The 23848-nt window shown below is 38.6% G+C and overlaps 3 protein-coding genes across 6 annotated transcripts in view; 1 reads left to right on the top strand and 2 right to left on the bottom strand.

Moving 5' to 3' along the window:
- Nucleotides 1-23848, top strand: part of LOC111519519 — a 45230-nt gene that overhangs the window by 6004 nt on the left and 15378 nt on the right. The gene's annotated exons all lie outside the window — the stretch shown is intronic.
- On the bottom strand, nucleotides 318-10594 carry LOC6650851 (homeobox protein slou). Its single transcript, XM_023180511.2, has 4 exons — nucleotides 8963-10594; nucleotides 8354-8624; nucleotides 754-1043; nucleotides 318-690 (listed from the first exon to the last, which is right to left on the bottom strand). The coding sequence occupies exons 1-4, from the start codon at nucleotides 10301-10303 to the stop codon at nucleotides 475-477; spliced, it is 2118 nt and encodes a 705-aa protein (XP_023036279.1). The 5' UTR covers nucleotides 10304-10594; the 3' UTR covers nucleotides 318-474.
- Nucleotides 19522-23848, bottom strand: part of LOC111519517 — a 43365-nt gene continuing 39038 nt past the window's right edge. Inside the window, exons 1-3 of one of the 4 annotated variants that reach the window (XM_023180791.2) lie at nucleotides 20804-20883; nucleotides 20326-20747; nucleotides 19523-20264 (exon numbers count right to left, since the gene is read on the bottom strand). In XM_023180791.2, coding sequence (XP_023036559.1) covers nucleotides 19559-20264; nucleotides 20326-20747; nucleotides 20804-20839 — 1164 coding nt within the window. In that variant the 5' untranslated portion in view covers nucleotides 20840-20883 and the 3' untranslated portion in view covers nucleotides 19523-19558. Of the gene's footprint in view, nucleotides 20265-20325; nucleotides 20748-20803; nucleotides 20884-21487; nucleotides 22318-22378; nucleotides 22801-23848 lie in introns of those variants that run through there. The other 3 variants (XM_047011667.1, XM_047011662.1, XM_047011661.1) reach the window with 3 other exon arrangements.

Raw genomic sequence — 23848 nt, 5'->3', positions numbered from 1 at the left:
TGTTTTTTGCCCTCTCTCTCTCTCTCTCTCACACATGACCAAAAAAAGAAAAGAAAGGTAGAAAAAAATACACTTTCCCCTTGTCGCTTGTTTTTTTTGGTAATTTTTAAAATGTTTATTTTTTTCCACTTGACATTTATGCAATTGTTTGTATATTTTTTTTTTGATTCTGCTTGCCGACTTAAGTGCTAAAAGTAATTGTATAATTTAATTCTAGATATGGCATAGTTTCAGATATTATTATTATTATTATTATAGGTATATAAAGCGCTAACATTGATTATACATTATACAGTTTTACTTACTATTTATCTCTCTACACAAACTATTTACAGCCAAAGAAAACATTACAAAATCAACTGAACTCAACTGATAACATTTACAGAAAGCATTTTAAGCTGCAGTCTTGGATGCTGCCGCCGTCTTGTCACGCTTTTCGAACAATTGCAACAATCTCTGTTGCATCTTGCAATTTTATGAATGCGAATGACTGAGATGATGTGCACCCAGGGGATGGAAATATGGTCCATAGGGTGGATAGGGCACAGCATGTGGATAGAGGAGACTGCTGGCATAGGCACCGGGTCCAAAAGAGCCGCCACCTGGCGGTGGAATTGTCGGACTATTGACATCCATGCCGGGATTCTGTTTTTTCCATTTGGTACGCCGATTCTGAAACCAGATTTTCACCTGCAAAACCATACATTGAGTTAGTATTGATTTCAATGCATTTCCTGACCAGTCACGACTCACCTGCGTCTCAGTTAGACTCAAGCTGAGGGCCAAATTCAAACGTTCACATACGCTCAGATAGCGCGTGGTCTTGAATTTATTCTCCAGTGACACCAACTGCTCATAGGTGAAGGCAGTGCGTGCTCGACGTGGCTTGGAGCCACCACCGCCGCCGCCACCGCCACCGCCTTGGGATTTGCCATCGCCATTGCGACTGCCACCCTTCTTGGAGTCGGTCTCACTGCTGGGATCATCAATGTCGCTGCCATCATCACACATATCATCCTGATCCATATCATTGAGATCCTGGGCTGCAATTGAAAACAGAAAAAGAGACACAACAGAGAATGAGTAAGAGTTTTGCATAAGCCTTCACAATACCAATTCGTTCATCAATCAAATGGTCAAAACCGAATGGGGGGGCCAATGGTCAACTGGTAAGGGTCAACGCTGGATATCAATCAAGTCGAATCATCATTGTGGATTAATTGGAATTTCACGCACATGTTGTTGCACATGTGATTGGTGGGCGTTCCAGCTATTGATTTCAGCCGAATTGATTGAAAAGATGTCGCTATCAAATATCAATTAAGGACGGCCACTCTTTGACCAACTGTTTCCTTCTCTAGGTGAGTGAAATTTAATATCTTATCCAATCGATTACATAGTGTAAATGTATATATGAAGTAATTCTATGTATTATTCGACGTGGCCTTTCATCTGCTCGTCAAATCTTTGTCCTATCCCAACCGTTAGCTAAGAGTACTGAAAAATTCATAGAGCCAGGTAATTGGTCCACACGATTGGCGGCCAATGTTTGCTTGTAATTAGCCAATGCGCCTAAAAGTGCTCCACCGCTCGCCGCTCACAGACGGTGCGCCAATTAAACCGAAAATTAACGTGAACGCTTCATTTAATATTTAACGAATTTTCCAAACAATCATCGTGGTTGTCGTTGTCGTTGTCGCTGTCCTTGCCCACTGGTAATGGTCTGTGGAGTGTTTGCAGCCACTTTGATATGCATTAATGGCACATTAGATACTGATGCTATGGCCAACCTTCAGTCTTAGTCTCACTGTCTCTCTCTCTCTCTATCTGTTCTCATCCTCTTGCTCAACATCAACAACATTGCAGCTAACCACAATCGACTGACCCTGAGACCACACAAAATTGGTTTGAGTCAATTGAATTAACAGCATCAAATAGAACATGAAAGGGGCAGCAATCAGACGTTCAATGCGTTTGCAAATAAACTCGTCGCGATAAACGTCACCCGAAAAAGGGGAGACACAGTTGGTTAATAAGCAATAAGCAAGCGTAAATTACAGACAAATCGATACCAGATGAGACTGCAGCTTGCCGGTCATACACATGGCGTATACGTAATATAATGGCAATAAATTAACTCTAATTATGTATTCAAAATGTGATTATGTTCACTTCGCTTGACAGCATTCATTCCGTAAGCTATTTACTGACTACAGCGATTGCTATTTAAGCTCAGAACGTTATATCCCTATATCTTGATTTACTTTTCAATTTAAGATATAAATATATATAGACATTTATTAGAGGATTTTAAAGCCATGGTAAAAATAAGAAAAGTTGTAAAGTGCAAAATGCAAAGGCAACTCTCAATAACAAAGGCAAAACTCTTTTTTTTTTGGAGAGGTTGTTATTAAGTTTTAGTCATAAATCAAAGTTGCTGATTTAAGTATCAGCATTTCTTATGGGTTGGATGGAGAAAATGTCACCCTATCAAACGATATCTTTTTTTTTCGTCCAAACCAAAAACTGACGAAACTACAGCTAACAAAATTGCATTTTTAGATTTTTCAAATTCAAATTCTAAATGAAATTCTTTGCTATTGATGACATTTTATCAAAATAAATCGCTCTCGCGACCATCTTTAATTAAAGTGTAAATAAAGAAAGAACAATTTCGTTTCCGTGTGTTTATATCTAATAAGAATTGCTTTTTATTAGTTTTGTATTTTTGTAGAAGTCCAAAAATGTTCATTATATTTTCTCAAAAAGTATCTCTTAGATAATGTAAAGTGGCACAGTGATTTTTAAGATATGACTAAATTTTAATATCATAGTCTTGAAAATGAAAGTTTTCTTCTAAAAGAATATTTAAGAATGTCCTGATCATATTTCGCTTAGTTTTAACACACTTTCAAAATGATTTGGGTCTTGAAACAATTTTCTCGTTCTATATGTGTCATAGAAATCAGAAATTTATGAAGAAAATGTTGTAAATATGGTGTAGCTTTTTTCTAATTGATAAGTCTAATGACTTGTAGAAGAAACTTGAAGGTTTTAATACGAAAAAGTATTAAAAGATCTAAGATCTATGCAGTTCAGTATCAAGTATCAAGTAGTCCTATAATTGTGAACTAAAATATATTAGGAAAATCAAGAGTATTCGGAAAATATATTTGTAGATTCATTAAATTAATAGCGAATAGGATACTTAAGTTGATTTTCTTCTATAGTAACCAAAAGTGTAATAAATTTTAATTGACGTCTAACTAAAGAGTGAACTAAAGAGATTATATAAAGAGATATTAAGACTTTTTCATTTTGTTTCAAGCATGTTTAAATAAAATACCTGAAAAATCTAGCTTACTTTTAAAATCATTGGTTTAAACCTCTTTACGATTTCTAGATTGTGGATTTTATTGTTGCAGCGTTTAGCCACTTGGCTCATAAAGCACCTTATCGTCATTATTTTGTGGCCTGTCTGTTTCTCATCTGCCACTGCATCTCAGTGAGCGATGGAGTGCCACAGAAGCCTATTATTATTCTTATCGTGTGACTGGGCATTGTATGCCATTTGTAAAATGACTGGTCTTAATTATAATTATGCCGAAAGCACTTCATAAGCAATTTTGATGATATGGCAAAATACAAAGGCTCAGACAAGGCTCATTTGCCGACACACAGAAGAGGATGCTCAATGGTGCAATTTAAAAAGCCAGAATTCAGTCTCCCACCGGGATTACCGACAACAATTTAAATTGAAGCGTATGAGTGACACACACACACACAGAGAATCTGATATATGTATATGTAGGTATATAGCCAATTTAAACTTAATTATGAAATTCGAGTGTTAATTACCACAAACTGTCGCATAATTTACCCACACACACATACACACACACAACCCGAATGAAAGTAAGGGAAAACGATGGAAATTTTACAAAATGGCTTATAAATTTTCAGTTCTTTTTTTGACAATGTCAGCAGGAGGTGGGAGTGGGTGGGGGTGGTAAAAGGATCTGTGGGTTGGAGGCTTCATTGTCGCAATCATTATAATCGCATACGCCGCTCCAATGCGACCCCGGGGAGCGTTTCTCGTCTCATTTTGCCATTTTCATAAAATAATAAATGAGTTGCTGATGGACGGATATAAAAACTCGAGCTCTGCTGCTTTTGCTCTTGGAAAATTGTCGCTTAACTTTACCAGAAAAGCAAAAAACCGAAAAAAAAGAAAAAAGAGAAAAACCAAAGAAGCAAAAGGCAAAGACGAAAACTTCCATTCAGAGACTTCTCTTCTCTGTATATATATGGGCATTTTAGTGAGTGGAAGCGAGAGCGCAAGAGTGCGCGCCAAATTGAGTGCTGAAAAGAATAAAAGTTTTTCGCAGCCATTTTACATTTTTGTTTGGGGGTTGCTCGGTCTGCCTGCCCGGCTGCCTGCCTGTCGGTCGTACGGTCTGCTGGTGGGTCGGTCGGTTGGTTGGTTGGACATGGCCGCCCCCATTTAAATGTTGCCACATAACCATTTTTTTTTTTGCTCTCTGCCCTTTTGGTTTTTGCAGCAGCAACTCTGCCTGCAATTTAGTTATCGCATGTTTTTTCATATGACTTTTGGGGAGCATTCTCTCAGTCTCTCGGATTATGGCTGGACTGGGGCTCTATATACAAAGTCATGTGGTGGAGAAGGAGTGGAGTTCCTGGTCTTGCTCTTGCTCTTGTCGTGGCAAATAGACGAAATTTCCTTTTTGGCCTATGTATCTGTTTATGTGTGTGTCTGGGTGTGTGTGTGTGTGTGTTATTGCCTAGTTTGTTAGTTTTATGTTTTGGGTTTTGTTTTGCAATTTAAATGAAATGCAAATTGGTATTGCGCCTAACAACATTAACAACAGCAAGAATGACTGAATGAATGTTGCCTTGGAGAATTGATGCACATATACATACATATGCTGCACCATGGCGTATGCGTGATATTTATGAAATATTAAATGCATCGTCATGACAAAGCCATAGAGAGAGAGAGAGAGAGAGAGAGAGAGAGAGTGAGAGACATAAAATCTAATTAGTCGCATTAACAAAAGGCTGCATAATTACGATAATCTAAGCTGAAGCTATCGCATTAGCACCTCCCAGCAGCAACTCGAAACAGGTCATAAAATTACACATTGGGCGGTCTTAATTTCCGCATTCGCCAACCATGTCTTTTACTCCTTTTCTCTTTAGGTATCTGTCTGTCTCTCTTTCCCTTTGTGTGTGTGCTTGTGTGTGTGTCTGTGTGTGACAGAGCCATTGAAGCGTCTAATGAATGTGCGGTAATTAAGTACCTTGCTAATTAATGACTACAGCAACACCAAGCGGTAATGGCAAGCCCACAAATAGGGTGTATATGCAAAGCATTTGTCTGGCTGTAAACTTGAACTGATAGAACGACAGTACACACACACACCCACACACATACCCACACAGAAATATATATATATATAATTATTTCGTATCTCTATCTCTCTCACTCTCTCTCTCTCTGCTGGTGTGTGTCTATTCATTCGCCCACATTTGTGTGTTGTTTGCCTGTCTGCCCACCTAACCCAAACGCTTTCATTTCCATTCCGTTTGGGGGTCGTTGGCGCGGCCATTCAGTTTGGTTTTATTAGCAGTTATGTTCGTAGAGCTCTTGCCCGCCATTGATGAAGTTAATTGTGTTTTATTAACACAAACACAAATGCACAAACACAAACCCAGCCGACGGACAACGGGCAACGGACAAGGGACATTGGCCAACAGACAGACGACACAAAAACCAGCAATGGCCGATAATGATGTGTTTGTTGTGGTTGTTCTTGTTGTTCCTACTCTTGTGTGTTTATAATTTCGTACATAAGCGCTTAACGAAGTGGCCAATTATATGGATGGAAATGCCATTACGCTTCGGGAAATAAATATCAGTCAATCAGTAAATAAAGTAATCTTTTACACGTAAATCTGCACTCTTTTCTTAAGTAATCCTTTGGACTATCAAAATAAAGAAATCTTTTCAATATGCACATTATACACAAGCTATATCTATAATAATTGTCACTAAGTGATGAAATTTCCAAGGTTTGAAATTTCTAAAACAAATTTCCGTGTAAAAATTTCCAAGGTTTGAAATTTCTAAAACAAATTTCCGTTTTTGAAGTAACGATAGGTCATAATATAAAAGTTCTTTATCGGCTTTGAATTATTTTCTTGGGTTTTCGAGTAGATAATAGACGAACAATGTATTATAAATCTAAAAAGGTTATAGTTATCTTTATAATTGTGTGCGGTAAATAATGAATGCTGAAAATCCATTCAATAGAAGCAGCAATATAAATTTAGAGGAGAACAATAGAATCATTTAAAGGTGGGAATATTCTTTGCCTCTCCAAACATTCGCGTTCTCTACATTAACTTTTGTAAATTAAGTCCAGACTACCCAATATCAACTTGCCCAAGAGCCCAAGGCTAATTCTAATTCAATAATATGTATACCTAAGTATATTTTCTGTATATGTATGTGAAGAGGTGTTGTACAGATCAGAATGGTTATGCCCGTCCCGTGTAAATTAAGTACAGACTACCCAATATCAACTTGCCCAAGAGCCCAAGGCTAATTCTAATTCAATAATATGTATACCTAAGTATATTTTCTGTATATGTATGTGAAGAGGTGTTGTACAGATCAGAATGGTTATGCCCGTCCCTGGCAATTGAGAGAGCGAATTGGAGCGAAAGTCGTAGTCGTCAGTTGTCAGTCGAAAGTCGTAGAGAATCTCAATCAAAGTTGTTCTCAGTTGTCTTTTATATAACCAATGTACTGTAACCTAACCACTCAGAATCATTCATGGTACTATTTTTAATAAACATAATCATTATAATAAATTTTACATGTATTTAGAGGTGGCAAAAGATTTGAGACATATATTTTCTTTAATTCTGATTCTATGCGGTTTTAAAAATGTGTTAGTTAACAATTGAAATGTTTTCGTTTATAGTTTTGAGCTAAACATTCTATTGAGATGGTAAGTTTTAACAACATAACTTAAGCCGCTTACTTTTTCAGGTGAGTTTAAAGGGAAACAAAAAATTTGACATGAAATTTTTGATTTTTGATTGACAATGAATCGGAAATAATCCATTCAACATTTGTAAAATTGCATAGAATAAGAATTAAAGAACGAATTAAAATTCTTGCCTCAAAAAAAAATAATAAAACTGTTCCCAACAATTTCCAAAGTCAATCTATAATGATTCATTATTTCATTTTCTAAAGGATGACCCATTTTGTAAGTTTTAATTTTTTCTCTTTCTTAGTATTCATATCAATTTAGCAATTTAATTGAACCTTTCAAACTTTTCTCATAATCAGATCATGAGCAGCGTTCAAACAAACCGCTGCAGCAATTCGATGAGAAAAAAAAACTTGACTTAATCTGCATCCTTTTCGCTCAAACATAACTTTTTTTCCCCCCTAACCCCCATAACTGGAACTTCAATCAAATTTGCAAATTTTTATTTGAGCAATTTCTTTGCAGCGAGCCAAGCATGAAAATCAATTAATTTTCAGGAACAATTTTTAGCCAGCTTACGAAAAGAAAACAAAAAGTACTAAAACCTGATCCAAAGGAAGTCAAAAAAAAAAAAAGAAAAGGCGGCAAACAGAAAAATATGTTGTATATGTAGCTTTCCATCCTGGGCTGCCATTTCCCCAATTAAAACATCAATCAATCAATTAAAAGGAAATTCTATTGAAAATCTAGAATGTATCCAAAAATTTTTTTTCTTGTTTCATCTAAATAAGTTTATGTACCTCTCTCAAAAATTGGTGCGCATTTGTTTGGTTTTTGGAAAGCATTTGAGGGGGGGGAGGAAAAAAAACAACATAAATGCTTTCATGGCTAACAGCACACACACACACACACATAGACATGGTGTACGTGACTTGCGCCTGAAAGCAGGCAACAAGAAAAAATCTTCCCATTCTCCATTTCCTATTGCCTTCCAAATGGCAACTTGCTATTCAAAAACAAGGGCGGCAAAGGTATAAAATGCGTAAAAAAGGAAGCAAATTTTTGAAATCAAAACATACCAAATGGTTGTATAAATATACCGTACGCATACACACACACAAATACATACACACACACACACACGAGACAGGAAACGAAAAAATGTTGGCAGACATGGCATATACAAAAGATTGCCAAAAGGAACATTATGATTGCAGGTGATGCTAGAAATCCTTGGCTGATGGCTTCTTTTTTTTTAGTTTTTGGTGCAATGAATAAAACGCCCGCCCATACATATATGTAGGTAGATATTTTAAGCTAAAACTCACCAGACATGTCCTCGCTTTGATCATCATCTAAACGCTCATGCATTTCCTCATCCCGCCCATCATAGCCCCATTGACGTGGATGGCCAAATGGTACAGACATGGTTGGCATTTTGTTGCCAGTAAACTTATTGGGATCGAGTATATTTTCCACCGAGAAGGCCAAACGCTTTGTGGCAGCCTCCCGTTCGCTTGAGCCACTCGTTGATGCCGAGCTGCCGCCATTATGATTGGAATTGGTGGGCACCGAACGGGTTAGGTCCACAGGACATACCTGAAAATGTGGACAGTGGAAAATATGTTTTAGAGTCACTTAAATACTTGTATTTAGGGTTATTTAAATACTTTTACCCTACTTAAAGTTTTCCAGTCTCTTAAAAAGTAATTATACAACTTTATTTAGAAGTAATGTACTTAAATTATTAATGCTTATAAGTTTATTCTTTGGTATGGCAAAGAAGCTTTAGAGGGGTTATTAAGGCCAATATTGGTGAGTGAATTAGTTAAGGACAAGAAAATGGAAAATGTAAGTAGCTAAAACATTTATATTCAAATTGAGACTTCTAAAATTGCATAATTTCACTTGATCCTCTTTTAATTGTGCTCACTTACCGACGGCGTACTGTGGGATCCATCGTTGCTCTCCTCATCATTGCCATCGACATTTAATTCCTCGCTGGTATCACTTCGTGCATAATTAGCGGCCGCAATTTGCCGCGATGTGGCCGCCGCCGCAGCTGCCGCTGCCGCCAGTCCGCCCAATTGTATTCTGAAGCCATAGTCACTTAAATCCCGGCCTGCTGGCGAGGCCATGGCTGAGGCAGACGACGAATTGGAGGTGGTGGTGGCAGTGGCTGAGGTTGAGGCGGAAGATGTGCCCGGTGCTTGATTGGTCTGGGAACGAGCCGCAACCGCAGCCACCAGCTTAATGCGCTCCAGATCCATGTCACTGGCCGACAATGGACTCACTGGATGCGTAGATGGAGTGGCTGGTGTTAGATGGAGTGGCGTTGATGGCGACGATTCCAGCGGTTGATGCTGTGAGGAATGTAATGGATTTGCTGGTCCAGCGGCGGGAGAATTTAGATGCTGTTCGGAATGTGTCGCTGGCGATGTGGGTGGCGAGAGTGGAGAGGCGGCTGGCGAAGGTGGAGCTGTGCTGTTGCTGCTACTGGCACTGGGTATGACAGTTGGAGCCCTTAAGTGGAAGACTGTTGCTCCTGGCAGGGAATGGGGATGCGCATGAGGATGAGGATGCGAATGAGGATGAGTGAGAGGGTGTGAATGCGGATGATTGTGTTGTTGATGATGATGAAGTTGTTGTTGTTGCTGCTGTTGTTGCATGTGCTGGGCAGCTGCTAGGAATTGTGGATTTTGCAATAGATGCGGATGTTGTTGCAACAATGCTGCATGTGGATGCTGCAATGGTTCCGGTCTTGCCAAATGACGTACTGCATTGAGATCGAGTAGTTTACGCTGTTGGGCGGGTGTTGGAAAATTGCTGACTGTTGTTGGCGGCGATTGTGATCGTCGCGTATTGTTGTTGGTTACGTTGCTATTGTTATTATTACTATTATTATTGTTGTTGTTGTTGTTCATATGGGGTTTATCCTTTTCCTTATCCCCATCATCCTGATGACTGGGACTGAGACGACTTAGTATGCCTGATTCGGTGCTCATTTGCTTTAAACGCTCCATGGCAGCAGCCTGGCCATTGGCATTGATTATGAATTTGGGTATTTTTGGTGGGATTGCAACATTTATGTTGCCACTGGCAGAACTAGGACCATTGGTGGTTACCTCATTTGCCGCATTATTGGCCACTTCCGGTGAGGTATTCGATTTAGGTGAATCGGGATTGGAATTAGGACTCATTAGACCACCGACGGCAGTTGCTGGTTGTTGGCCAATATTCTCGCTGGCCTTTTGGGCCGGTGATTGCAACATCACCATAATTGATATGGTTCGATATATTGTTTTCACTTGTGTGTTTATGCGTGTGTGTGTGTGTTTGTGTGAGTTCGTTCACTTGTATAGTTCACTTGCTTTTCCGCGTTATGTAGTTGTCACCTTGATGGCAGCCAATCGACTGTCACTGATGCCGGCGCGTTTCTCGCAATGCGATGATTCCGTTTGCTGCTTATCCCAGAGAGCGTAATCCAAACGCGCGCGACCCACAACACTCTCGGAAGAACTGTTCGCTGTTACAGCTAAAACCGTAATGCTCTCCGTCGGAGAGTTTGAGGGTTGCTAGTCAGTTCTTTTTTTGCTTGTCTCTGTCTGTGTGTGTGTGTGTATGTGTGTGTGTTAATCCAACAGATGCTGTGCCTTGTGCCCTGTTCTTGGCTGGCCTGTGGCAAGTCAACTAAATGGAAAGTGAACAAATCTGTTTGCTGCTGCTGATTCTGATGCTGCTGCTGTTTCTGTTGGTGATGTTGGTGTTGGTGGTGGTGCTCTTGGTTTTAGTGGTGGTGTTACACAAAAATTTTTGAGTGAATATTCTCTTATTCTTTCCTTTATCTAACTCTCTCGTTCTTGCACTCGCACTCGCACTTTGTGTTCTCTGCCCGTCCCCCATTTTGAGTGAGATTATTGAGTTTTGAGTGGCTTGGCTCCTCCTTTTTGTAATCTCTACTAGCATCTAATGATTTAATTTGCCTTGCACTCGTTAGCAAATGTAATGGTCTGTTCCAAAGACTTAGCCACAAAGCAGACCATGGAGAGGAGCGGAGCAAAGCAGCAGGAAGGGAATTTTGGGGAGTCATGGGGAAGAAAAAGTCGACTCACTGTTTTACATAGTTCTTCACTCAGTTGACAAAATGGTAACCTCTCTCCAGTCCCAGGACCAGACCCAGGCAAAACTCTCTCCTCAACCTCACTCAACTGTAAAAAAATAATATCTCCTCGAGGATGTGAGTAATTGTCAAATTATTTAGCGCAAAATTTGTTTGCTTATGCGCTTGGCTGACTTTGGAATGGTTTCTACTTCTACTTCTTGTGGGGTGTGTGTGTGTGTCTCCCTCTGTGTGTGTGTGTGTGTGTGTGTTCTTGTTTTTAGGTTATTTTTGCTTCTGTTTTCATTTTTCTTTCTTTTGTGGGTGCCTTATGCCTGGTTTGTTCTTACTCATATATGCATGAATGCTTTGTTCTTGTGTGTTGGTCAAGCTACATTGAAATTGTTTATTTTTGTTTGCATTTGTTGTTTTTGTTTTGTTTTTTTTTTGCTCAAATTTTGTTGTATGTTTCGCTAATTATGTTACTAATTAGCTGTAATGTTGAATTAAATATGCCTAGTACCAAGTTCTAGTAGACTTTATACTAGACTAAAAGTAAAACTCGAAAAATTGTTCGAAGGGTGAGCAAACCACCCACTTTATCACTCTCTCTCTCTCTCTCTCTGCCTTGTTTTTTCTCCCCCTGTCGCATGTGTAGCTTTCTCTCTTTCACACTATATGTTTGAGTCAAACCTGCGCTCTTGTCCTTTATATACATTTATATCTACTCTATATATCTCTCTCTTGCTCTTGCACCTTAGCTCAACTATCTCTTCATATCTTGTTCTCTATCATACTCGTTGAAGTTTATGCTTTCTTTTTTTTTTTAAATTGAACAAAAATTTATATGCGCTTTGGCACAGACAATTTAATATCGCATCCAATTTGCGGTTTATACGCATCAGAGCAATCTGGCCGAGGAGTTTGGGCTAAGTGAATAGAGGCTACCAGAGCAGCAACCGTCCCCCCACATCCCCGCAGATTTGGAGCCAGACTATGGTTCGGGTTTGAGAGCGCACAATGGGGCGTATAAGTGACATCGTTAAGTGGACGCAGGACGGCAAGGATACGGTTGCCTCTTCTGCTGCTGCTTAATGAACTTCAACGACAGCTCGAGTGCGGTTAGATTGGGATAGAGAATGTCATCTTCTCTTTCTCTCTCTCCTTTCCCCATTTTCCTTGTTGTTGTTCTTGACTTTTTTGTTTTTTACTTGCTCGTTTTATTGTTTTGCCGCCGCCACTGCCGCTGCTCGTTAACGGTGCTCGGCTTCGCTTTTCTATAATTAACCACAACATTGAGTGGGAGACGAGATGCTTAATGAGCAGCTTGTTATGCCTTCGTTTTAATTAGTTTTAAGTTCCTTGCCACCAACACAAATGCACCACATTCTCCTCTTCTATGCTGTAGGGGCACTCGTTTTAATTGGTCCATTGATGAAAATAAAGTAAATGCGTTTGTCTTAGTATATATGACTACACGGTGGCAAATATGGCTAGCATTATGCTTTAAGCATTATCCACATTGACAGGCAAATTTCTTGCAGTGTAATAAGTGCTTAACTCTTTTACATGCAAAATTAAATGATGCGCATACGCACGGTAAAACCGCAAATTATTTTAATTGCTTGTCTCGTCATTATTCATTATTTAAGTGCGCTCAAACAGTCGATATATACGGAATATGGGAGTGGTATATACAAACATGAATGTGTGTGTGTGTGTGTGCGTATATATGTATAATCACATATGCTTCCTCTGTATATAAGAGGTTTTCATGCTGGCAGGCAAATTGGCAGTCGGCCAGACTCGCACACACACACACACACACACAACAACAAGGAAAGCCGCTGTTTACATAGACATCAAAACTTTTTGCGCTGCGGAAAAGCGGAAAATTGCTGTCGCATGTCCCGTTGCCGCCGCTGCTGTTGCTGTCACTATTGCTATCTCATTTACTCCACCATTTAATTAGTGAAAATAAGTATTAAATGAGCAGCTCTTGTTAAAATAAATAGTGCATGCAATGGCAGCTTTTCTACCTCCCTCTCCTTCTCCTCTTGCCCACCACATACTCCTCCTTGCCATCAGTTTTTCCGTTTTCTCCTTCCTCTCTTTTTCTGTGGGCATCTCGTGCTTTTATGTCTGTTGGCTTTCAACAGGCTGCGCAATATTTACAGCTAATTAAAAGCTAATTTCTACTTAGCACAACAAAAAAATCGATCGATAAATTATCACAAGTTTTAAGGTTGTTTTTTGTTTTTTTTGGTTACCAGGCGACAACATGCAATTAAAACTGCGGTCATAATCTGCATAATTATGCGCTAATTAAATTATTTTCCATTAATTTATAACATTTCGACCATTCGAGTGCGATGAGAGTGCAAATGAGATGGCATGCACTCGACCATCTCGCTTGTTATGTTGATTCGGCCATTTTGTTGTTTGCACTCCACTTACCGTGAGCCTCACGTTAATTTGTTTGACTAATTAAACTAATGAGCGTTCAAAGTTAATACATAAATTAGTCACACAATCGTCCAATGGTCAGAGTGCCGAATGGGCGGGGCAGGGCGCCCATGGAATGCTCTGAATAGAAATGAATGAATGATTATGTTTACATATATCCCATGGCTTCTTTCTAAGCTCATTTTAATAATTGCTGATTGCACTTTTATTTTAAATAATTTATGAAATTATATTTCGAATTAAATTTTAGTAATTAGATAAAAAATGGGAGCAATTTAAATTTTGTAATTAGACAAAATGATTAGTAAAAAGATGAAAGAAATTGTGATGGAACCTTTGATGTATATATTTGGTTAGCTTAATTTAGAAATCTTGGCCTATTACTGGATGGAATAGTCTAGTCTATAATATAGTTTTGCCATTAATTTGAATAAGACTAGTTTTTAATATAATCCAGCTTTGATAGTATTTAATACATATACATACATATTTGTTTAGATTATGACCTTTTGAAAATTTAAATCAAACCTTATACAGTGATGGTCAGTAGGTTAGCCCCTTTTTTTATACCCTTGCAAAAAGGGTATATTAATTTTGGTCAGAAGTGTGCAACGCATAGAAGGAAGCATCTCCGACCATATAAAGTATATATATTCTTGATCAGCATGACGAGACGAGTTCATATAGCCATGTCCGTCCGTCCGTCCGTCCGTCTGTCCGTCCGTCTGGATCAACGCAAACTCCTCCTAGACCGTTAGAGCTACAGAGTTGAAATTTTGCATGAAGGCTTGTATATACTGCAGGCGTTGTATATCTTGGATTCAGCCGGATCGGACCACTATATCATATAGCTCCCATACAAATGGCAAAGTCACGAACAGTGACTTTTCTCAATATCTTCCTTATTTTCTGAGCTATTGTCGGGAAATTTAATATTGGTGAGTTAATTACACATATAAATGACTATGCCAAATTTGATCAAGATCGGGTGACTATATCATATAGCTCCCATAGGAACGATGGGTCGAAAACAGTGACTTTTGTCAATACCTTCGTTATTTTTAAAGTGATTGCTTTTAAATTAAATATTTGTTAGTTTTATATATCTATTAATGTCTGTGCCGAATTTGATAAAGATCGGGTAACTATATCTATATGGGAGCTACCCATAGGAACGATCGGTGGAAAACAGTGACTTTGATCAATATCGTCGTTATTTGCTATGCTAAGATTGTAGGCCGTTCTTTCGGAAACAGCTTTTTTAGATAAAACGTTTTTCCACTTTGATGGCTGTAGGTTAGGAAAGAGTTACCAAAAAAATTGCAAGGGTATACAAACTTTGACGCGGTCGAAGTTAGCCCCGGCCCTCTGGTTTAACTTTGAATTTGATTTTCTCGTCTCCCAAGAAATTTAATGAAGAAATTTTTTCAGTAATTTGTTGGTTATTGTATTTAGATGATTATTCGTAATTATTGTCATGTCAGCGTTCGACGTTTTTTTTACAGGTGCGTTTGAACAAAAAGCCCCCACCCAATAATCGGTCAATAGTTTAGCCCGGTCTTTCCAAAATCTTTAATATTATAGTTAGACATGTGTATTCTTTGAAGAAGTTGCAGATCTTTATGTTAACTAAGATAAACTGCATACCAAAAATGTTCAATTTGGCCTCAGTATTTATTTCGGGGCTCATCGAAATTTCTGGTTTTTCTATGTAATTCTTGAGGTCTCTGGGTTTGACGCCGTTTTACGATACCAATTTAAACTATACATATACATACATATGTATATACAAATTTGGTCTATTTACGGTTTCCTTAATCGTCAAGGGTGGGAAATTAAAGGAAATTTTTCCACTAGGACCGAGAATTTATCCCTGAGACTGTTTACAGATAATTTTATTCAAGAACGATTTCACTACGACGATTACCCGCACCAAAATTAAGAGTAAGATCCGCCACTGCTTTTCCTTCAAACTTTTACTACAAATTACTGCCCAATCTAGAGTACCTTTTGGAAATTTTGACTTTGAATATAAATAATCTATATAATATTTATTAGAATACCTTTATAAATATAAATTTTTTTAACAATTTGGTTGCCATTTACTTTAAAACTTGCACTTTTTTAAGAATTAACAAAAATGGAAACATTATGAAAAAACTTTCATCGTTATAACAAAAAGTAAATGGTCAAAAATGTAATTTTAAACTGGCCTTCAGGAACTTCAATCCAGGGCTTTCTCCATTTAAAATTCGGACCTGAATCAACTTGAATTAATTCATTAATGCAAGCAAAACTATTATAAAGTTTACACTAATAAATCAAGTAGCTAAAACCTTGCAGTAATTTCATCTGCCTCACCTCACCTGATATCACCAAGGAAGCGCATTTACTTTAAATGAGAAATCCCCAAAATCTAATGCCAACTTTCCATCTTGGGCTTTGTGGTCATTGGATCCATTGGAAGCTTTGGAGCGTGGCATTGATTGGCCAAACAGTTGGCTGGCAAAAAAAAAAAAACATTAAATATGCCGCGCTAATTCCTCCATCAATTTTCAGCTCATTTCATATGCCAACCAACCCATTTTGCAGGCCATCATAATCATCGGCCAGAACGCACGTGCAAAATGCCGACAGGCAAGGTCCAAGATGGCCTAAAGCTGTTTAGACCAAAAGCCAGCAAATGGCTGCTGGGCCACGCGGCGAGGCTAAAACTAGTTTGTATTCTCGGGTACACGTAATTAGAAAATTTCCATGACGAGCAGCGGGGGGGCGGGGCGTAAATGGAGGGCAGATGGAGTGTGGATGGTACGCGAGCAAAGTTGGTGAAATGAAAACAAAAACAGAAACGTGCTAATTGCAAATTAATTATGCACGATATTGAATTTGCACTAAACGCAAAAGCGGAAACGGAAACATTAAAACGGCCAGAACCAGCGGCAGCAGCAGCAATTGCCCGACGGGTCCTAAATATGGCAGCCGAAAAAAAGGAAAGAATAAAAGGAATGAACGTGATTTGCATGAAATGCAATTTTAGATTCTAGTCGAAATGAATGGAGGTAGACGATGGCCAGTTGGCCAGGCTCTCTGTTATGCGGTTAGCTGCCTCTAATGGCCGACACGATTAAGCGTCCACATCAGCAACAGCAACAACAACAACAACAGCAACAGAAACTGCGCAGCTACAACAACAAGAACAACGGCAACATCAGCGTATAAAGAGCTAAAGTGTTAATTGCCATAAATGCTTGTCATTGTAGCGGTAAACGACAGTTGCTATTTGCCACGTTGCCAGTGCGCCAGCGCCCACACACACACACACACACACACACAGAGACACAGTGTTACGCATACATAAGCAAATACTCGGAGAGACAACTCGCCATTATCAAGGAGGCAAAGCCATTAGGCGACATAAGACAAGGAGCGCACATCTCTGAGCATTGCACTCAAATGAATGAAATGAACTGCTAAATTATGCACGCGATTTAACCCTCATTTCGTTAGCCACAACCGGACGTACATATGACTTTAGACACCCACACTCACACTCACACCCTTCTCTCTCGCTCTGTCACTCTGTCGTCTCTCCTTCTCTGTCTCTCTCACCCTTTTGTGCTCTCACTACGCAAGCGTTCTGTTGGCAAGAAGAAAAACTCAACTCATAAACTAAACGCTTAAATGGCCACGCCTTGTCAGGACAACCAATAGAAAACACTCAAAACTGGCACTCACTCAAAACTCATTGATAATTTCAATATGGCTGCCAGGCGGAGGAGTTTCACTCACTCACACAAACCCACACAGAGAGCATCAGTTGGGATAAAGGTGAGTAAATGAGTGAAATGATTTCCCCTGCAACTTATTCTACGCTGCTTTCAACATTTGTGGGGGGAGGGTGGGGCGTTTGGGTTGGCATTTGCACCTTTTCTTTCTTACTTTCTTTTTCTCTCTCTTTTTTTTTGCTTTTTGTGTCATTTGTGTGTAATTTCGAAAAATGTTGGCGACATTATGCCGCCCCAAACGCATGACATAGCTGAGGGTTTTTGGGTTTGGGTTTGGGTTGGGTCGCACGCTTAAGTGTCCTCTGGGGTACTTACTTCGTTAGCAGAAGTTTTTCGTTTCGTCCTTCCCATTGTTGTTGTTGTTGCTGTTATTGTTGTTGCTTGTGTTGTGGCAGAGCCGACTGCTGTGCTTGTCGTTTTGCGGATATGTCTCTTATTTTCATAACTGTAAATTGCTTTAGATATTAAGTCTGCTGTACTCTCCTGGTTGTTGAATATGAGTTTCTCAGTTATCCCCTCGACCCACCCCCGCCGTCTACGTCCTGGTGAGATGGCATTTTGGTAATAAAGCTCATGTTGCTAGGATATTATGACAAGTGCAAGCGAGACTGCAAGAATTCCATTTTTTAAGTATGCGTGTGTGTGTGAGTGTGTGTGTGTGTGTGTTGTTGTTGTCTGTGCCATGGCTCCTGTGTAGCACTATATAAATAGTTTCAATGCTAAAGTCATTAGCAGGTAACAATATCTGGCTTACACCTGCAAATCTCGCATCATATCCTTATGAATTATTATCCTAATTGATGTAAGGACTAATTGAAGATTAAATAAGTAAAATATTAATATTAATATTCTGGATGCGTTCATATTTATAATTCATTTGATTAAATATAGTCTAACATAACAATGATTAATGATTTTATAAGCTAAAAAAATGTTCAATATTATTTTTTGATATTGACCCTCTAAGTGAATAACTTATGGCAACAAACTATTAAACTAAACTAATATAAACTATTCTACTTTTATTTTTCGAAAGTTCAACTCATTTTTAAAATTGTTATAAACTTGTTTATAGAAATATTTGTGACTGCATTTCGCAAATGTTCAATTTAGCCCCAGCATTCGCGTTGGCCTCATTCAAACTTTTCAATTTTGGGGATCTTTTGGCCTTACGCCGTTTTGAAGTCACTTGTTTGTAATATAGTCCTTTTTATACCCTTTAAGTAAAATAAAGGGTATATTAATTTTGGTCAGAAGTGTGCAACGCATAGAAGGAAGCATTTCCGACCGTATAAAGCATATATATTCTTGATCAGCACGAGTTCATATAGCCATGTCCGTGCGTCCGTCCGTCTGGATCAACACAAACTGCTCCTAGACCGTTGGAGCTACAGACTGGAAATTTTGCATGTAGGCTTGTATATACTGCAGGGGTTATATATCTCGGATTCACTATATCATATAGCTTCCATACAAATGGCAAAGTCACGAACAGTGACTTTTCTTAATAGTTTCGTTATTTTATGAGCTATTGTGAAATTTAATATTAGTCAGTTTATTACACCTATAAACGACTGTGCCAAATTTGATAAAGATTGGGTAACTATATCATATAGCTCCCATAGGAACAATCGGTGGTAAACAGTGACTTTGATCAATATCTTAGTTTTTTCCTATGCTAAGATTGTAGGCCGTTCTTTCGCAAACTTTAGCCTTTTTAGATAAAACGTTTTTCCATTTTGATGGCTATAGGTAAGGAAAGAGTTACCAAAAAAGTTGCAAGGGTATACAAACTTTGACGCGGTCGAAGTTTGCCCCATCCCTCTGGTTTATATATGGATTTAATTCGAAACGTAATATTTTAGATCGTGCAATATTGATTATTGGGAAGTTTTGTTTATCCCTGTTTACGTATTCCTGTTCCAGCCTTAACCAAGTCAAAAGAATGCCGATACAAAGTAGATGTGAAACAAGGACATGGATACTTTTGGCATAATAAACTTTGATGACAAAATCCACCAACGTTTCGTTAGTAAAGCAACAATATTTTTCTATTACGATAAACTATCTTTTGACCGTTGCCAGTCAGAATAATCGGCAGACAAATGAGACTGCCGCAATTGTAACCTTTTTTTAACATTTCAAAATATATATTGCATAAAATAAAAATATAAAGTCCTATTCTAATCGCAGAACTCAAATTTGATTATCCAAAAACAAAATTTGAGGCTGTTGCATCTTTCCTTGATGATATCGACACTCTCACCATCCATCCAGATCTCAAGCTGTTCATTTGGACAAATATCTGTCACTATAGGGGGTGCATCTTCGCGGCTCACCACAGCCCACTTATCCGTCGTAATATTAGCATTCTGCTGTTCCAGAAGCTCGAAAATTGCTTGGCAACACTTCTCGACCTTTGGCCATGTAACTCTGGCCGGTGTCAAGTGTAGAAAGTCTATAAGACTGGTGGCCTGATATGTCTCCATGGAGCATACGTTGCCCGCCACCCAGTCCATCGTATCCTCGTTTGCCGCTGCAATGTAAAGCCGTCCATTGTACTCAGTGTCTGGAGTCACCTCATTGAAATCCAAACAGCGAACATTTCTGAAATCCTTAAAAATTCCAAAGAACTCTTCCAACAGGTCGCAAAAATTTTTCTCACATTCTGAGGAAGATATAACCACGACAAACGGCCTGTTCTCTGGGAGAATGTTAACGTACGGGGGCCGCTGACCATTTATAACATCAGGTTCCATTTCGATTTCAGATTTAACCGGGCGTGGTCGGGACTTTATTCCGCAGCCTCCCATATCGCATGCCTCCTGCATATCTCCATACGAGGGGCTTTCTATACTCTCCTCACTCGATTCGAGAACATATTTGAACCTATTTTCAAATGACGGAATATTCAGTAACTGAATTTTGATTTCCTATTCCTAATACTTACCGTTTAGTCTCTATGGTTATTTCATGTCCTTGGGCTTTCCGTTTAATACCTCGCTTGCAATCAATAGTTGATGGCTGGACGGATTCGCCACTAGATCCCGAGAATAGCTCAATGACGGAAGATTCACTTTCTTCGATACTTGAGTCTGACACCGAATTATCGACTAATGGATCGGCGAAATCCTCGCCCCCAAGGGAAAATAGTATCAAGCCCACAAAATTGTTGCCTTCATAGCAAGACACAACCGGCTTAATTTGTTTGTTGTTGGCAAGACCAGCAACTTCTGTTAATAGATCTGAATCGGCAAACGTTACATCAGAAGCACAAATCTCCAATGTTTCCGCCTGAATATCGAGCAGATTTTGAAGCTCTATCTTTAGCTCGTATACGGTAGCTGAGATTGGGAGCTTCAAAGCCAATTGCTGGAAAAGAACACTTGGTCACGATTATGAAAAGTTATATCCTCACGTTTACTAACCTTTCCGGATTGAATGATCAATTGAACAGTCAACATATTTTCACTTTTGTTTTTTTCTTTTTTGATTTTCAGAAGTAAACTTTTTGTTTTATTTTTGATGTTGACTGTTTGAGTTTACGAAGTAGAATGATTGAAGTACTGTATCCCCTTGACCAGGTCGATTTTTACAAACATCCCAGGCCTTCTTGGATCTCAAAAATGTGTGAATTGCTGCTGTCTAACCGAAAGTACTAGATACTTTCGAAAATAAACTGAGTAGTATGCAATTGCCAAATCTTCCTGTCTCTTTTTAATAAGTGAATTATTAAGAATTTTCGTTAAAATAGTTGAAAAATTAAGAGATTATTGAATAGAACCCAATGACTAAATCCTGTTTTATTTTTCGACGATCGGTCGAAAACAGTGACTTTTGTCAATAACTTCTTTACTTTCTACGCAAATGTCATAAAAATTTATATTTCTTAGTTTAGTACAACTATTAATGACTGTGGCGAATTAAACTAAGATCGGGTGACTATATCATATAGCTCGCATAGGAACAATCGGTGGTGAACAGTGACTTTGATCAATATCTTCGTTATTTCCTATGCTAAGATTAAAGGCCGTTCTTTCGCCTTTTTAGATAAAACGTTTCCCACTTTGATGACTTTGATTGGCTATAGGTAAAAAAAGTTACCAAAAAAGTTGCGTCCATAAATTGTTATGTTTTATTATTTTTCTATTACGATAAACTATCGTTTGACCGTAACCTTTTTTTTAACATTTCAAAATATATAAATTGCATTAAATAAAAATATATAAGCATCTAGTCGCAGAACTCAAACTTGATAATCCAAAATGATAGTTTAAGTTGATTGCATCTCCCCTTGATGATATTTACACTCTCAGCATCTATCCAGATCTCCACCTGTTCATTGGGGCATATATTCGTCACTATGGGGGGTGCATCTTCGCGGCTCACCACGGCCCACTTATCCGTCGTAATATCAGCATTCTGCAGTTCCAGAAGCTCGAAAATTGACTGCAAACACTTCTCGACCTTTGGCCATGTAACTCTGGCCGGTGTCAAGTGTAGGAAGTCTATGAGACTGGTGGCCAGATACGACTCCATGGCGCATACGTTGCGCCCCACCCAGTCCATAGTATCTTCGTTAGACGCTGCAATGTAAAGCCGGCCATTGTATTCGATCACCGGAGTCACCTCATTGAAATCCAAGCAGCGAACATTTCTGAAATTCATAAAAATCCCAAAGAACTCTTCCAACAGGCCGCAAAAGTTTTTGTCGCATTCTGAGGAAGATATAACCACAACAAACGGCCTGTTCTCTGGCAGAATGTTAACGTACGGGGGCCGCTGACCATTTATAACATCAGGTTCCATTTCGATTTCATGTTTAACAGGGCGTGGTCGGGATTTCATTCCGCAGGCTCCCATATCGCATGCCTCCTGCATATCTCCATACGAGGGGCTTTTTTCTACACTCTCCTCACTCGATTGGAGAACATATTTGAACCTATTTTCAAAAGACGGAATATTCAGTCACTGAATTTTGATTTCCTATTCCTAACACTTACCGTTTAGTCTCTATGGTTTTTTCATGCTCTTGGGCTTTTCGTTTAATACCTCGCTTGCAATCAATAGTGGTTGGCTGGACGGATTCGCCACTAGATCCCGAGGATAGCTCAATGACGGAAGATTCACTTTCTTCGATACTTGAGTCTGACACCGAATTATCGACTAATGGATCGGCGAAATCCTCGCCCCCAAGGGAAAATAGTATCAAGCCCACAAAATTGTTGCCTTCATAGCAAGACACAACCGGCTTAATTTGTTTGTTTTTGCCTAGACCAGCAACTTCTGTTAATAGATCTGAATCGGCAAACGTTACATCAGAAGCACAAATCTCCAATGTTTCCGCCTGAATATCGAGAAGACTCTGAAGCTCAGTCTTAAGCTCGTGTACGGTAGCTGAGATTGGGAGCTTCATAACCAATTGCTGGAAAAGAACACTTGGTCACGATTATGAAAAGTTATATCCTCACGTTTACTAACCTTTCCGGATTGCATGATCAATTGAACAGTCAACATGTTTTCACTTTTGTTTTTCTCTTTTTTGATTTTCAGAAGTAAACTTTTTATTTTATTTTTGATGTTGACTGTATGAGTTCACGAATTAGAATGATTCAAGTACTGTACCCCCTTGACCAGGTCGAATTTTACAAACATCCCCGGCCTTCTTGGATCTCAAAAATGTGTGAATTGCTTCCGTCCAGCTGAGAGTACTAGATATTTTCGAAAATAAACTGAGCAGTATGAAATTGCCAAATCTTTCTGTCTCTTTTTAATCAGTGAATTATTAAGAATTTTCGTTAAAATAGTTGAAAAACTAAGAGATTATTGAATAGAACCCAAGTAAATTCGTTACTTTCTACGCAAATGTCATGCAAATTTGTTATTTCTCAGTTTAATATAACCATTAATGACTGTGCCGAATTAAACTAAGATCCGGTGACTATATCATATAGCTCCCATAGGAACAATCGGTGGTAAACAGTGACTTTGATCAATAACTTCGTTATTTCCTATGCTAAAATTGTAGGCCGTTCTTTCCCAAACGTTTTTCCACTTTGATGGATATAGGTAAGGAAAGAGAAACAAAAAAGTTGCAAGGGTATACAAACTTTGACACGGTCGAAGTTAGCTCCGGCCCTCTGGTTTCTCTTAAACTACACAAAAGAATCGAATTTTCAGTCGAATGATACAAGTTTTTTTAAAACCCGAAAAAATTAGATGGTTTCGCTTTACTTAATTAGATATTAAACAGAAGCAAAAGCAGATATTCAGAATTCCAATCTATATTTTCACATTGCGAAATCATTGTCAAGCTTATATGCAAAAAGTAAATAAAGATCAAACTTTTTGAAATCGGCGAGAAATCATCTGAATTAGAGGTTTAAAAAATATGTTTTTAATAGGAATTTGTCTAAAAAAAACGCCATATAATTTATTACAAAGAATTGCTAGTCGCTTAACAAATCAGAGGA

Source organism: Drosophila willistoni, chromosome 3R, assembly GCF_018902025.1.
Source record: "Drosophila willistoni isolate 14030-0811.24 chromosome 3R, UCI_dwil_1.1, whole genome shotgun sequence".
Lineage (NCBI taxonomy): Eukaryota > Metazoa > Arthropoda > Insecta > Diptera > Drosophilidae > Drosophila > Drosophila willistoni.
Note: the sequence above shows the minus strand (reverse complement) of the source record. Positions and strands in the feature narration are given on the sequence as shown.